Consider the following 16583-nt stretch of genomic DNA (forward strand, 5'->3'; position numbering starts at 1 on the left):
ATGCAAATTTCAGGAAAATGCAATCAAATTTTGTGAAGGAAATAATACATCTCCAATAAGGAAACGTGTACTTTTATTAAAAATTTTATTAAAAATATGTGATTAGTATATCGAAATAAAACAATTTGCAATAATGAGAAACGTCATTATGATCATAATTTCAAATACATTATAAAAATAAACTTATAATAAAATAAACATATTATAAGATAAAAAAATTATAATACGTTTTCATTAGTTCTCTTTTTCAAGTTCATCCTGATTTAAAAAGTTGATAGTGACCGAATATTGGTATTATTCAAACATTTAGTATATGTATGTAAACATATATTTCATATATTACAATTAAAATTCATGAATAATAGCGTAATAGTGCAATATTTATATTCAATTTATAATCAAATTATTTCAGACAAAAATAGAAAATAATAATCGATCGATAATAATTAATTTTTCACGCTATTAATATTCAACCATAATATGAAAAATCATGATATCCGAATATGAAATCAGTTCTTAAGAACTCTTTAACAAACTTATTTAATTCAAAAAAATCGAAAGGCGCTACTAATCGCGTGCTAATTGCATTAATTGCGAAATTTTCGTGGCATTTATTAACCAAGAACAAAGAAAATGTCAGGTTTTTCTCTAATCTCTTCATGCATTCGATTTATGCAAGAATTTGAATCAAAAGAAGATGACACCCAGATATTATTTTTAATTATATGACAGCGAAACATATTATCGCACTTATATCTCCGCAATATCTAGGGATTAATACGATATAGTAAATTGTAATCAGGAAAACGCGCTTGCCGTGTAAACAACATCGTTATGCATTTAAGGGCACATGACGGAATGCATAATACAGATAAAATCAAGTCTATAAGTCGATGATTTCATGCGGTTCGAAAATATTTTAGATCGCAGCGAGATTATCTTAAAGCGGTGACAACAAGTTGTTCTCTTACTGAATGGAAGTATATTAATTCTTATTCACGTACGAAGATATAAGGAGTAAAATGGGAAAACTTTTGCAATTCTGGGTCCATAAAAATGCTTAATTTACGAGAGAGCTTCAAGATTAATTTTACTAGACTCAATGGTAATCTCTCATTTTTAATTCTTATTAAATCGAGCAAGGAGAAAATGATTTTTATAACATTTAGGATTTATCAGCGTTTTATGAATGTAATCACATTTACATAGGTTTTGGATTTCAGATAATAGAATGTGATCATGACGAGAGAGAATGATTTTATAAAATCAGCATTTATTATACCGATACGTAACGTAAACACACGATACAATGCATAAACTTAACTTTGGATTTCCGCGTCGATCAGCAACACTGCTGCTACGAAAAAACGGAACATATTTTCGAAATTTCTGGTAAATTTCTTTCTGTACGTTGCGACATACAAAGAAGAAATTGTACTCGACTACTACAGCTATCATTTATCGACATTTAATGACTGATGTATATACAAACGCGCGCATTCGAAATACATCCATGTTATCGATCCGTTCCATCCATCAGTCAAATTTAAAAATATATTATTTAAATATTTTGTTTCATAATTAATCCAAATTGTAATAAAATAAATTATTAAACGTGCGCGTGATTAAGAATGATAATGAAGAAGTAATAATCATTTCGAAAATATAAACTGATTATATCGACTAGATGGCCATGCAACAAGAATCTTAGCAAATGACACTGTTCCCAAAATTTCGCACAATCTAATTAGCAATAAGCTCATGTTAATTACTTTCAAGATAAAGTATTGCTGTTAAAAATTGACGCACAACTATGTACATATTACGCAAAAATTCACATTGATAATACGCAAACTTTATCAGTTGGTGATTAAAAATAATTAAATTTTTTTTGTTGGAGAAAATTGAGCAAATTATTAAAAATTGATAAAGTGTTCAATAAAAGAAGGCAATGAAAAACTTTCTATAGGTTTTGATGAATTCTATAAATTTTTTGCCAAAGCAAATCCCACTCGTTCTTTGTCCATGTCAAACTCGGTGTAGTAGCGGCCTATAAATGACGTGCCCAGAATCCATGAGTTAATAAATTTACTTTCATTGTTATATTTTGGGTCCATGTGTTTCCAGAAGACGCTTGAACATCGATTTTTATTATATGGACCCTGAGCAGAATTAAATACACAATATAACCTTTTTTTATATTTATTTAGATAATTTAAGTAATTTTCATATAACACTCACCCGAATGGTGTAATCTTTACCGGTAAGATTGAAGGCGTTGCCACCCAAATTAAACTGGATTGTAGGCAATTGAGAAATTCTATTGCAGTCCACCTTTAAATAAAACATAATATCAATTTAATAACTAATCATATTTAATGAATATATTAAGTTTTTCGGAAACAAGGACTAATGCCATTGTTCCATAGAAGTTTATGTTTTATTGCAACGTACCTAATATTTATTTTTGTATTGTTATTATCAACTTTTTATTATTTTTGTCATCAAAGGCTACGTGCTTGAAAGATATGACTACTTGAAAGATATTACTTACTCTTCCCCGTGGATTAGTAGAAATATATCGATTAATAAATGAAATATCCTTTTCTGGTCCAATTATTCTCCAAATACTTGTATCAATGGTAGCTAGACAGTATCTCTTGCAAAAAGGAATCCCATCTATTTCGATACTATAAAGCGTAACGTAAACAATTTGTTGAAATATGATTAATATAATTTAAAATATATAACGTACCTATCTATGGTAAATTCCCAGGATCTTTCGATACTAGCAGGAACATATGTAAAATTTCCTTCGTAATAAGCAGGATCGGAACCACCGAATGTCAATTTACCACCTAAATTAGCTGAGTTAGGGTCTCTGCAAATTGTATTTTTTATATCGCAATATGTATGTATGTGATAATTATGATAAATTATACATTATATTTAATGTGTAAATATAAATATTAATTTAATATGAAAAATAATACTATATAGAAATTATGATACTATGTATAAATAATAAATTTAATTTATATTAATATTAAAATAAGTATATAATAAATATAAAAATATATACAAATAGAACTGCATGTTAATTAAATACTCTTTTCTATAGATATATGTTATTCATAAATAGAGAAGATATGTACCTATTTAGATAAAAACTAAAAATGCGTGATGACACTAGACCTTGTTGAATCATGTTGCCGAAGACTGGCGTTATCGTAAGTGCAAAATAATATAAATTAAAATATAGCAGCCCTACCATACCACCAAATATGTGTGTATCATGTATAGTTACATATTATCAAATATTATATTTATGTCTGATGCGTCTGTCACTTCTACAAATGTTTGATTCGCCACAGTGAGTTTGGCAACCTGTGATAAAATCGATATAGAAATAGTACATACATCGTCGTTGCCGCGCGAAAAAAAGAACATGATTGCTTAAGAAATGTTTAAACTACTCGTATGATTTTATTTCTAACTGATTTGAATTGATTGCTTAATAATGACTTACTTTCACTAAATCAGTAGATAGAAGACCATATAACTTGTAATTCAAATATTCTATGTTAATAGTTCTACGTGAGTCATTAGAATAAGGTGATATATAGAATTTGTTACTATTATCTCTACAATGTCGTACTGAAACATATTCAATAATATCGAAAATTAGCAATATTAGAAAGATATTAAAAATATATATGGACATATTGTCTTATTAATCTATATCAATTATGCAATATTCTTTTACAAATAATGCCATATTTTATACATGTAAATGTATTTGTCGCATTAATTCATAAATTATCTTTGTTTATCAATGCTTGAATCTTTGGAGAATGAAGCTGATAAATTATTTAATAATTAGTACATTTCCAAATTACAAAGTTTGCCATTGTAATATTTAAATTATAGTATTAAAAATTACTATAAAATTAAATAAATATATATCTGTATTATGTATTCAACTTTTTACAATATTTCAAGATTATATTTGAAAAATATAATTAATGACGGAATATGTATATATATATATATACACACACACACAAACAAATTACTTACAACAAAAAGGGTGTGTGCATTTTTTGGAAAATATCCAAAGATGTGGGGAACCACAATTAAATATAACTTGAAATTTTTGCGGTGGAATTCCAATTTTAATAGTGCCATAGTAAGCTATGTTTTCGAAATTGGTCAAACGTACTGAAGGAAGATTACTACGTAACGAAGGACTTTTTGCAAGATGGTGCCAACTTTTTCCGAAGATTCTCCATCCATCTCGTGCAATGAAGTCCTTGAAATAACATAAAACAACAATTATGATATATGTATGTATTCTAAATATATATGTAAAATGAATATTTTCGTTTGATATGACTAATTGATATTTTCAGAACAAATGTAGTCATGAAAGTCTACACATTCTCAAAACTTAATTGTATAACTTACATACTTGCAATATAAGTGCATTACGCATTTAAATATAAATATTTCAGAAATGTTTATTATTCGATGATCTTTCTAAATTGTATGAACTCATATATATATATAATATATATGTGTGTGTGTGTGTGTGTGTGTGTGTGTGTGTGTGTGTGTGTGTGTGTGTGTGTGTGTGTGAGTGTGTGTGTATCAAAAGTAAATATTGATTTGTACAGTCCAGTTTTAAACAAAATCATATTAATAGACACTGAATTTTAATTAATTTTGCATGTGATTTTATATACAAAAGTAATTTAGAAACAAGTAATAAAAAAAGAGTATTAAAAATAAGAAACAGAGAATATCAATTAAACAAATAATATAAAGCAACTCATTATACGTACAGTTAACGCATGAAAAAATAGTTTACAATTACATGTTTTGATGACCTCCAAGCACGATATTTATGTTAACGGTCGTCGTTTAAATAGGGATAAAGACAAGATGGACAAAAGCGAACGTTACGAAAAAACAACTAGTCACTTTTTCCAAAATATTCTTATTTTATTTACTCTTTAATTAATAAATCAAAATATACGTTTTGATCAAAGAAACTTCATCCAATTTGTATTGAAGCATTATTTGCATTTGTACAAGCCACGCGTTTAATCCAAGAAGTCGGAAACGAGAAAAGTCGATCTTTCGAAGTTCGATATTTATGCCAATATGCAATACAATATAATATGTACTGACCTGTTTAATTGCGCGTCAATCGTAATAAAGAGCATCGTCATTATCACAAAAAGAAACATATTTCAGAATTTATTTATTGGTGATGTCTCGATTCGTGAAAATTTCAATGACACTTTCTTTCGACACTTTATGATCTGATACGCAGAAAAGTAAAGTGTGTCGTTTACTAACTCTTCCTTAGCACTGTACTAGTATTCGATAGCGTTATGTATACATATATGATCACGCGTGTCCCTCTGTTGAATGCTTGAACAGGTAGAAAAGGCGCGAAACATTCGAAAAATCCTCATAAATTTCCATTTCGATCAATTTAATTTAAATATACTATATTTTGCTTGAACGTGTATCTTCCATGAAGAACATTTATTTACAGAAATTTATGATTAATAATAAAAATAATTCTTTCGAAAGAATATATTGTTTATATCATACAGACAATTATGCAACATTAACTTTACAATAGATAATTTGAAAAAATTATCGACATTTTTTTATGTAATTTTGGTGCGATAAAATTATATTTATACAATTATACATCACACTTTATTTGATGAATACTTGAGGTTTCTAAAGAGACAAGAAAATATACATAATCTTGAATATATATTTGAATAATCATTAATTTCAGAAATTTTGTGTTATGAACAATTGTTATGTTAAATTTCGAATAATATTAATATGAATATTTTAACTCAAGATACTATACAAAATTAAAAATCTATACTAATAACTATAGAAAACTAAAAATCTATACTATATATATTTCTTTTCTATATTATGCAAATTTCAGGAAAATGCAATCAAATTTTGTGAAGGAAATAATACATCTCCAATAAGGAAACGTGTACTTTTATTAAAAATTTTATTAAAAATATGTGATTAGTATATCGAAATAAACAATTTGCAATAATGAGAAACGTCATTATGATCATAATTTCAAATTACATTATAAAATAAACTTATAATAAAATAAACATATTATAAGATAAAAAAATTATAATACGTTTTCATTAGTTTCTTTTTCAAGTCATCCTGATTTAAAAAGTTGATAGTGACCGAATATTGGTATTATTCAAACATTTAGTATATGTATGTAAACATATATTTCATATATTACAATTAAAATTCATGAATAATAGCGTAATAGTGCAATATTTATATTCAATTTATAATCAAATTATTTCAGACAAAAATAGAAAATAATAATCGATCGATAATAATTAATTTTTCACGCTCTTAATATTCAACCATAGTATGAAATATGATATCCGAATATGAAATCAGTTCTTAAGAACTCTTTAACAAAGCTTATTTAATTCAAAAAAATCGAAAGGCGCTACTGAATCGCGTGCTAATTGCATTAATTGCGAAATTTTCGTGGCATTTATTAACCAAGAACAAAGAAAATGTCAGATTTTTCTCTAAACTCTTCACGCAATCGATTTATGCAAGAATTTGAATTAAAAGAAGACACCGAGATATTATTTGTATTTATATGACAGCGAAACATATTATCGCACTTATATCTCCGCAATATCTAGGGATTAATACGATATAGTAAATTGTAATCAGGAAAACGCGCTTGCCGTGTAAACAACATCGTTATGCATTTAAGGGCACATGATGGAATGCATAATACAGATAAAATCAAGTCGATAAGTCGATGATTTCATGCGGCTCGAAAATATTTTAGATCGCAGCGAAATTATCTTAAAGCGATGACAACAAGTTGTTCTCTTACTGAATGGAAGCATATTAATTCTTATTCACGTACGAAGATGTAAGGAATAAAATGGGAAACTTTTGCAATTCTGGATCCATAAAAATGCTTTATTTACGAGAGAGCTTCAAATTAATTTTATTAGATCATCACTCAATGGTAATCTCTCATTTTTAATTCTTATTAAATCGAGCAAGAAGAAAATTATTTTTATAACATTCTCATAAAAAATTAAAAACTTTTATTGATCATCGCACTGAATAACTTTCTATTTAGGATTTATCAGCGTTTTATGAATGTCATCACATTTACATAGGTTTTGGATTTCAGATAATCAAATGTGATCACGACGAGAGAGATTGATTTTATAAAATCAGCATTTATTATATCGATACGTAACTTAAACACATGATACAATGCATAAACTTAACTTTGGATTTCCGCGTCGATCAGCAACACTGCTGCTACGAAAAAACAGAACATATTTTCGAAATTTCTGGTAAATTTCTTTCTGTACGTTGCGACATACAAAGAAGAAATTGTACTCGACTACTAGAGCCATCATTTATCGACATTTAATGACTGATGTATATACAATCGCGCGCATTCGAAATACATCCATGTTATCGATCCGTTCTATCGATCAGTCAAATTTAAAAATATATTATTTAAATATTTTGTTTTATAATTGAACCAATTGTAATAAAATAAATTATTAAACGTGCGCGTGATTAAGAATGATAATGAAGAAGTAATAATCATTTCAAAAATATAAACTGATTATATCGACTAGACGGCCATGAAACAAGGATTTTAGCAAATGACACTGTTCCCAAAATTTCGCACAATCTAATTAGCAATAAACTCATGTTAATTACTTTCAAGATAAAGTATTGCTGTTAAAAACTACATACAGCTATCTACATATTACGCAAAAATTCACATTGATAATACGCAAACTTTATCAGTTGGTGATTAAAAATAATTAAATTTTTTTTGCTGCAGAATATTGAGCAAATTATTAAAAATTGATAAAGTTTTCAATAAAAGAAGGCAATGAAAAACTTTCTATAGGTTTTGATGAATTCTATAAATTTTTTGCCAAAGCAAATCCCACTCGTTCTTTGTCCATGTCAAACTCGGTGTAGTAGCGGCCTATAAATGACGTGCCCAGAATCCACGACTTAATAAATTTACTTTCATCGTTATATTTTGGGTCCATATGTTTCCAGAAGACGCTTGAACATCGATTTTTATTATGTGGACCCTGAGCAGAATTAAATACACAATATAACCTTTTCTTATATTTATTTAGATAATTTAAGTAATTTTCATATAACACTCACCCGAATGATGTAATCTTTACCGGTAAGATTCAAGGCCTCGCACCCAAATTAAACTGGATTGTAGGCAATTGAGAAATTCTATTGCAGTCCACCTTTAAATAAAACATAATATCAATTTAATAATTAATCATATTTAATGAATATATTAAGTTTTCGGAAACAAGGACTAATGTCATTGTTCCATAGAAGTTTATGTTTTATTGCAACGTACCAAATATTTATTTTTGTATTGTTATTATCAACTTTTTATTATTTTGTTATCAAAGGCTACGTGCTTGAAAGATATGACTACTTGAAAGATATTACTTACTCTTCCCTGTGGATTAGTATAAATATATCGATTAATAAATGAATATCCTTTTCTGGTCCAATTATTCTCCAAATACTTGTATCAATGGTAGTAGGACAGTATCTCTTGCAAAAAAGGAATCCCATCTATTTCGATACTATAAAGCGTAACGTAAACAATTTGTTGAAATATGATTAATATAATTTAAAATATATAACGTTACCTATCTATGGTAATTTCCCAGGATCTTTCGATATTAGCAGGAACATATGTAAAATTTCCTTCGTAATAAGCAGGATCGGAACCACCGAATGTCAATTACCACCTAAATTAGCTGAGTTAGGGTCTCTGCAAATTGTATTTTTTATATCGCATATGTATGTATGTGATAATTATGATAAATTATACATTATATTTAATGTGTAAATATAAATATTAATTTAATATGAAAATAATTACTATATAGAAATTATGATACTATGTATAAATAATAAATTTAATTTATATTAATATTAAAATAAGTATATAATAAATATAAAAATATATACAAATAGAACTGCATGTTAATTAAATACTCTTTTCTATAGATATATGTTATTCATAAAACAGAGAAGATATGTATACCTATTTAGATAAAAACTAAAAATGCGTGATGACACTAGACCTTGTTCAATCATGTTGCCGAAGACTGGCGTTATCGTAAGTGCAAATAATATAAATTAAAATATAGCAGCCCTAACCATACCACCAAAATCTGTGTCTATCATGTATAGTTATATATTTATCAAATATTATATTTATGTCTGATGCGTCTGTCACTTCTACAATGTTTGATTCGCAAAACAGTGAGTTTGGGCAACCTGTGATAAAATCGATACAGAAATAGTTACATACATCGTCCTTGCGCGCGAAAAAAAAAACATGATTGCTTAAGAAATGTTTAATACTTACTCGTATGATTTATTTCTAACTGATATGGATTGATTGCTTAATAAATGACTTACTTTCACTAAATCAGTAGATAGAAGACCATGTAACTTATAATTCAAATATTCTATATTAATAGTACTACGTGATCATTAGAATAAGGTGATATATAGTATTTGTTACTTTTATCTCTAACAAGGTCGTACTGAAACATATTCAATAATATCGAAAATTTAGCAATATTAGAAGAAGATTAAAATATATATGGACATATTGTCTTATTAATCTATATCAATTATGCAATATTCTTTTACAAATAATGCCATATTTTATACATGTAAATGTATTTGTCGCATTAATTCATAAATTATCTTTGTTTATCAATGCTTGAATCTTTGGAGAATGAAGCTGATAAATTATTTAATAATTAGTACATTTCCAAAATTACAAATTTGCCATTGTAATATTTAAATTTATAGTATTAAAATTACTATAAATTAACATAAATATATATCTGTATTATGTATTCAACTTTTCAACAATATTTTCAAGATTATATTTGAAAAATATATTAATGACGGAATATGTATATATATATTATATATATATTATATATATATATATATACACACACACACACAAACAAATTACTTACAACAAAAAGGGTGTGTGCATTTTTTGGAAAATATCCAAAGATGTGGGGAACCACAATTAAATATAACTTGAAATTTTTGCGGTGGAATTCCAATTTAATACTGCCATGTAAGCTATGTTTTTGAATTGGTCAAACGTACTGAAGGAAGATTACTAACGTAACGAAGGAACTTTTTGCAAGACGGTGCCAACTTTTTCCGAAGATTCTCCATCCATCTCGTGCAATGAAGTCCTTGAAATAGCATAAACAACATTCTATGATATATGTATGGTATTCTAAATATATATGTAAAATGAATATTTACGTTTGATATGACTAATTGATATTTTCAGAACAAATGTAGTCATGAAAGTCTACACATTCTCAAAAATTTAATTGTATAACTTACATACTTTGCAATTATAAGTGCATTACGCATTTAAATATAAATATTTCAGAAATGTTTATTATTCGATGATCTTTTTAAAATTGTATGAAACTCAATATATATATATATATATGTGTGTGTGTGTGTGTGTGTGTGTGTGTATCAAAAGTTAATTATTGATTTGTACAGTTTATTTTAAACCAAATTATTTTAATAGACATTGAATTTTAATTAATTTGCATGTTGATTTTACATACAAAAGTAATTTAGAAAACAAGTAATAAAAAAAGAGTATTAAAAATAAGAAAACAGAGAATATCAATTAAACAAATAATATAAAGCAACTCATTATACGTACAGTAACGCATGAAAAAATAGTTACAATTACATGTTTTGATGACCTCCAAGCATGATATTTATGTTAACGGTCGTCGTTTAAATAGGGGATAAAGACAAGATGGACAAAGCGAACGTTACGAAAAAACAACAAGTCACTTTTTCCCAAAATATTTTATTTTATTTACTCTTTAATTAATAAATCAAAATATACGTTTTGATCAACGAAATCATTTCATCCAATTTGTATTGAAGCATTATTTGCATTTGTACAAGCCACGCGGTTTAATCCAAGAAGTCGAAGACGAGAAAAAAATCGATCTTTCGAAGTCGATATTTATGCCAATATGCATACAATATAATATACTGACCTGTTTAATCGCGCGTCAATTCGTCATAAAGAGCATCGTCATTATCACAAAAAGGCGAAACATATTTCAGAATTTGATTTATGGTGATGTCTCGATCGTGAAAATTTCAATGACGACTTTCTTTCGACACTTTATGACCTGATACGCAGAAAAATAAAATGTTGTCGTTTATTAACTCTTCCTTAGCACTGTACTGGTATTCGTAGCGTTATGTATACATATATGATCACGCGTTGTCCCTCTGTTGAATGCTTGAACAGGTAGAAAAGGCGCGAAACATTCGAAAAATCCTCATAAATTTCCATTTCGATCAATTTAATTTAAATATACTATATTTTGCTTGAACGTGTATCTTCAATGAAGAACATTTATTTTACAGAAATTTATGATTAATAATAAAAATAATTCTTCGAAAGAAATATATTGTTTATATCAAACAGACAATTATGCAACATTAACTTACAATAAATAATTTGAAANGGTAAGATAATCGAGAAATAAATATTTTACTAGATATTTTATAGTTTATGTAAAATTAAGATTTTATTTTAAGTTTTATAAATCGAAAAGTACTCAATGAAAAAATACTTTATTATAGTATTTTGGAAAGCTCTCGACATAAGCTATAAAAGTATGCAATAAAAAATAGGTGATTCCATTTAAGAAATTAAAGATGTCCTTGACCTGACCTTAACGATGCCACCCGAGGTTAAACCAATGACACCATCTTATGTTCCCTTTAAAATCATACAATTTTTGTCTAAAACGTTTTTCTCTAAAATGCTTAGTTTTTGAATGAAAAGAGGTGTACGGTTTCTAATGACATATTGATTTGTAGTTATCCGTTATTTTTGCAATAAGAGTAGCAAAGAAGTTTAAAGGATCTGAATATCTATATAGTAAGCAAAGAAGATTGTCTAATTTTAATGAAATATGACGGGGGTGATGGCGGGTTCTTTGCTCATTTATTTAGAGATGTTTAACATATAGTACAAAAAAGAGTGATATCCCTAAAAAATTACCCTTTTAAAAAAAAGGTAAAAAAAGGTGCTAAGTCCGCGTAAAAAACAGTATATGTATTTGCAAAATAGTGTATTATTAACTGTAAAAAACTACTGTATTGTATATCCTACAAAAATAATGATATTAAAAAAGTTGCGCTAAGTGAAAATAAAAGCTTATAAAAATACTTTAACCAAAAAAAGTTATACAAAATAGCTGATTTAATTTTCTACATTATATCCTAGAAAAATAATGATATCCAAAAATTACGCTAATTGAAAATAAAAACTTAAAATAATTTAACTAAAAAAAATTGTACAAAGTAATTGTTTTAATTTCATACAAATAATATTAAAAAGTTGCGCCAACTGAATAAAAATTTTTACTGTAAAATAGACATATTTCTTTTTTATTTTCAATATTAAAAGAAAAATGATATTAAATGAATTGTAATATATCTATTATAAAAAATCGAATTGAAAATATGAACAATCATATACATTGCAATAATCATATGCATATACATCCTGAAAAGTTTAATTAAAAAAAAAAAAGAAAATGATAATACAAAATACAAAATTAAAAATTATTAAAAAAATTAAAAATTAAAAATTAATAAATAAAAAATAAAAATTTATATAAAAATTAAAAATTAATACATATAAAAAAATTTTAGTTAAAAAACTTAGCGCTGCTAATTTCATTAGCACATTGTTCAGCATAGCAGCGCTAAGTATTTTAACTAAAATTTTTTTATATGTATTAATTTTTAATTTTTATATAAATTTTTATTTTTTATTTATTAATTTTTAATTTTTAATTTTTTTAATAATTTTTAATTTTGTATTTTGTATTATCATTTTCTTTTTTTTTTTAATTAAACTTTTCAGGATGTATATGCATATGATTATTGCAATGTATATGATTGTTCATATTTTCAATTCGATTTTTTATAATAAATATATTACAATTCATTTAATATCATTTTTCTTTTAATATTGAAAATAAAAAAGAAATATGTCTATTTTACAGTAAAAATTTTTATTCAGTTGGCGCAACTTTTTAATATTATTTGTATGAAATTAAAACAATTACTTTGTACAATTTTTTTTAGTTAAATTATTTTAAGTTTTTATTTTCAATTAGCGTAATTTTTGGATATCATTATTTTTCTAGGATATAATGTAGAAAATTAAATCAGCTATTTTGTATAACTTTTTTTGGTTAAAGTATTTTTATAAGCTTTTATTTTCACTTAGCGCAACTTTTTTAATATCATTATTTTTGTAGGATATACAATACAGTAGTTTTTTACAGTTAATAATACACTATTTTGCAAATACATATACTGTTTTTTACGCGGACTTAGCACCTTTTTTTACCTTTTTTTTAAAAGGGTAATTTTTTAGGTTATCTTATACACGACCTTAAAGCCTCTATTACGCAGGAGACGGTATAAATCTTGACTAACATTTTCAACGTATGGTATTGTGATAAACCGAGTCACATCAGAACGAGTAAGATTCACGTCAGTTGTAGCATTATGGTCACGATTATTTAAAAAGTTGAGTCTTTTTTTAATGTGTTTATGTATAAAATGTTCCGGAAAGCCGTTCTTAATTAACGTGTCAAAAACTAGCTTTATGTTGTCTTGTTTAAAGCCGTCATTAGATAATAAGATCGCGTGGTCAACTAAATTATAAATAGTATTAATTTTATACTTTTATGGGTGGTTCGAATGATAGTTTATATACCTCCCTGACCATGTAGGTTTCCGGAACTAATTAGTGATAAGTCTATTATCGGACCGAATAATTTTTACATTCAAAAAGCTAATGGATGAGTCAACTTCAGTCTCATAAGTGAATCTTAAGCGCTCGTGATAATTGTTGAACTTTGTCAAGATCTCGTTGATTTTTGCGCGTGGTACCATTGCGAAAACGTCATCGACAAATCTATAATAAGTAGGAACGGTAAAACCTAATAAGTTTAGACATTGCATCTCCAAATCTTCCATTACCATATCTGCTAAGATAGGTGAAAGTGGAGAGCCCATGGGGGTGCCGAAGATCTGCTCATAAAAACGTCCGTTAAATGCAAAAGAGAAATTGCTGAGATGTTTTTCATAAAGAGATTTGATAACCTAATCAACTTACAAAAAGACACAGAAAACTTAAACAACATTTATGACAAAATAATAAAGGTCATGTAGTTCCGTTTACTTATGATCGCGTTCAGTCTTTGACGAGGTCCCACACGGACTCATTGTTCTTAAAAATTGAATTTTAAAAATAAAGTTTTGTTAATGTGACTTGTGCTTTGTACAAGATTATTATCTATGCCGACACTCTGATTACCAATACGTCGGCTAATTTGTATGTATATATTTAAAATATCTCACGTTTAAACTAAATTAATTGTGCGTATCACGGTTCAAACCGAAAATTAGATATAAATAATAATTTTTTGCAACTTATATATCTATTCCAGTGTATACTTGATAAGGACCACAACCATATGGTCGAAACGTCGTATTGAATAAATTATATTTCTGGCTAGTTTGGTCGACTACACAATTTCATTTAACCTTTTATAATATTTTTAGTTTGTAAATTTTTATTAAATAATTGCTTAAGTTACATTTAGATGTAAAAAGTCTATTCTTTGATACAAAGTAAACTAAAATATAATAATGATAGAAGATCTATATAAAGCGTGTGCAAAACATAGGTAAACGATTTCTAGAACGAATTTCATTTACGTATGTATATATTATTTATACAGGGTGTCTGAAAACTTTTGGTGGTCCCGAAGTGTAAAGATAGATTGGCTCAAATTAAAAAGGAAGGCCCTCTTCTGTTTGGCGATATTTGCAATAATTAACGAAAAATTAATTAAAGAAAATTGGCCAATGCGCGTGCCTAGAAGCGCGTGGCGGCGAAGGCGGTCTCACTATAACATAATGGCGGCGCACGGTGAAGCGATTGAGGAGGCGAAAAGCCTTTGCCGCGCGCCTACACACTCATCGCTCCTTTGGGATCGCAAAAACTTTTCAGACATCCTGTATAAAAATATTACATAATTTAAAATAATTTATCGACAACGTTATTTAATATATAATTATTCTTAATTGTTCTTTCAAATATTGATACATATATGTATATAGGTCGAGCTTTAATAGAATTTCCAGTATTCGCTAAAGCAATCCAAAAATGCGATACTGTTTTGAAACCTTATGATATATTTGTCACAGGGATTCTATTAAATAACGACAATTATATTCTCGATAACGTAGTCAACTTATTTGTAGGTCTTATTGGATTACAGGTACAGATAAAAATATATTGTCTATATCGGGGAATTCTTTTGTATCATCTAATGAAACATCGTATCTTTAATGATCAGTATTTCATAAAAAAACTCAGAATTCTTATAAAAGAATTAAAATTGAGAAAAGCCTTTCGTATGTTACATAATTGTATGCAGAAAGTTAAATTTGTAACATTTTATAATATTATTTTATTTAAAAGAAAAATAGAAAGTGTTAAAATATATAAAAAAAATTACATATATTACAGATCGGAATAGTTGATCTCTTAATAACTCTTAATAACTCTTAATAAGTATTGGTATCACTCCTGATGTAATAATGGGTCATTCCATTGGTGAATTGGTTTGTGGATATGCCGATGGATGCTTGACAGTCGAAGAAACCATCATGTTGGCTTATTATGTCGGTTTAGCATTTTTTAAGTCAAAAATAATAGATGGCTTGATGGCTGAAATTAATTTAGATTATAAAATTATGAAGAATATGTGTCCATCAGATATCGATATAGCTTGTTACAATAGTTCGCATAATTATATTGTCAGTGGACCAACAAGCTCTGTGAGAGCATTCCTCGCTAAACTACAGGTTTGGATATACTTAAAAAGTATAAGTACAAATAATATAATATATTTATGCTCATAATTACGTCGAATTAAATAAAAAAATGAGTTTATTAAAAGAAATTTATTCCTATTTAGAACGACAACATTTCTGTAAAAGAAATTCTCTCTGGACATATACCTTTTCATAGTCATTATATCGAGCCTGCAAGAGTTATACTTTTGAAATATCTGAATCAGATATTGCCACAGAAGGCCTCTCCGAGCTCAAAGTGGTTGAACATGTTGAACAAATCCTATGAATGGTTCAGCACATTTCCAAATATCTCGTATCTAGCAAAATATTATACAAATAGTCTGTTAACCCCAGTAGTATTTTCAGAAGCTATGCGTTTTATTCCAAATGACGCGGTGACGATTGAGATAGCGCCGCACGACATTCTACAATACATTCTTAATGATTCGTTAAATGCAACTGTGACAAAT

The 16583-nt window shown here is 27.2% G+C and overlaps 1 protein-coding gene and 2 long non-coding RNA genes across 4 annotated transcripts; all 3 read right to left on the bottom strand.

Moving 5' to 3' along the window:
- Nucleotides 1-1149: 1149 nt before the first annotated feature.
- LOC112638139 (lysosomal aspartic protease-like) lies at nucleotides 1150-5298 on the bottom strand. 2 transcript variants are annotated; one of them, XM_025409243.1, is made up of 6 exons: nucleotides 5194-5298; nucleotides 4081-4312; nucleotides 2756-2881; nucleotides 2555-2690; nucleotides 2242-2334; nucleotides 1150-2162 (listed from the first exon to the last, which is right to left on the bottom strand). In XM_025409243.1, the coding sequence occupies exons 2-6, from the start codon at nucleotides 4098-4100 to the stop codon at nucleotides 1983-1985; spliced, it is 555 nt and encodes a 184-aa protein (XP_025265028.1). In that variant the 5' UTR covers nucleotides 4101-4312; nucleotides 5194-5298; the 3' UTR covers nucleotides 1150-1982. The 2 variants fall into 2 exon arrangements, with proteins under 2 accessions (XP_025265028.1, XP_025265027.1); XM_025409242.1 differs by lacking the exons at nucleotides 4081-4312; nucleotides 5194-5298 and adding an exon at nucleotides 3156-3306.
- A 2537-nt stretch (nucleotides 5299-7835) lies between these two features.
- LOC112638140 lies at nucleotides 7836-8632 on the bottom strand. The gene is made up of 3 exons (XR_003122894.1): nucleotides 8570-8632; nucleotides 8260-8351; nucleotides 7836-8180 (listed from the first exon to the last, which is right to left on the bottom strand). It is a non-coding gene; the product is annotated as an uncharacterized LOC112638140 (long non-coding RNA).
- Nucleotides 8633-8679: 47 nt separating this feature from the next.
- LOC112638141 lies at nucleotides 8680-9252 on the bottom strand. Its single transcript, XR_003122895.1, has 3 exons — nucleotides 9173-9252; nucleotides 8772-8896; nucleotides 8680-8705 (listed from the first exon to the last, which is right to left on the bottom strand). It is a non-coding gene; the product is annotated as an uncharacterized LOC112638141 (long non-coding RNA).
- Nucleotides 9253-16583: the final 7331 nt, after the last annotated feature.

The sequence above is a fragment of the Camponotus floridanus genome, unplaced genomic scaffold (genome assembly GCF_003227725.1).
Source record: "Camponotus floridanus strain SB8 unplaced genomic scaffold, Cflo_v7.5 scaffold250, whole genome shotgun sequence".
Taxonomy (NCBI): Eukaryota; Metazoa; Arthropoda; class Insecta; order Hymenoptera; family Formicidae; genus Camponotus; species Camponotus floridanus.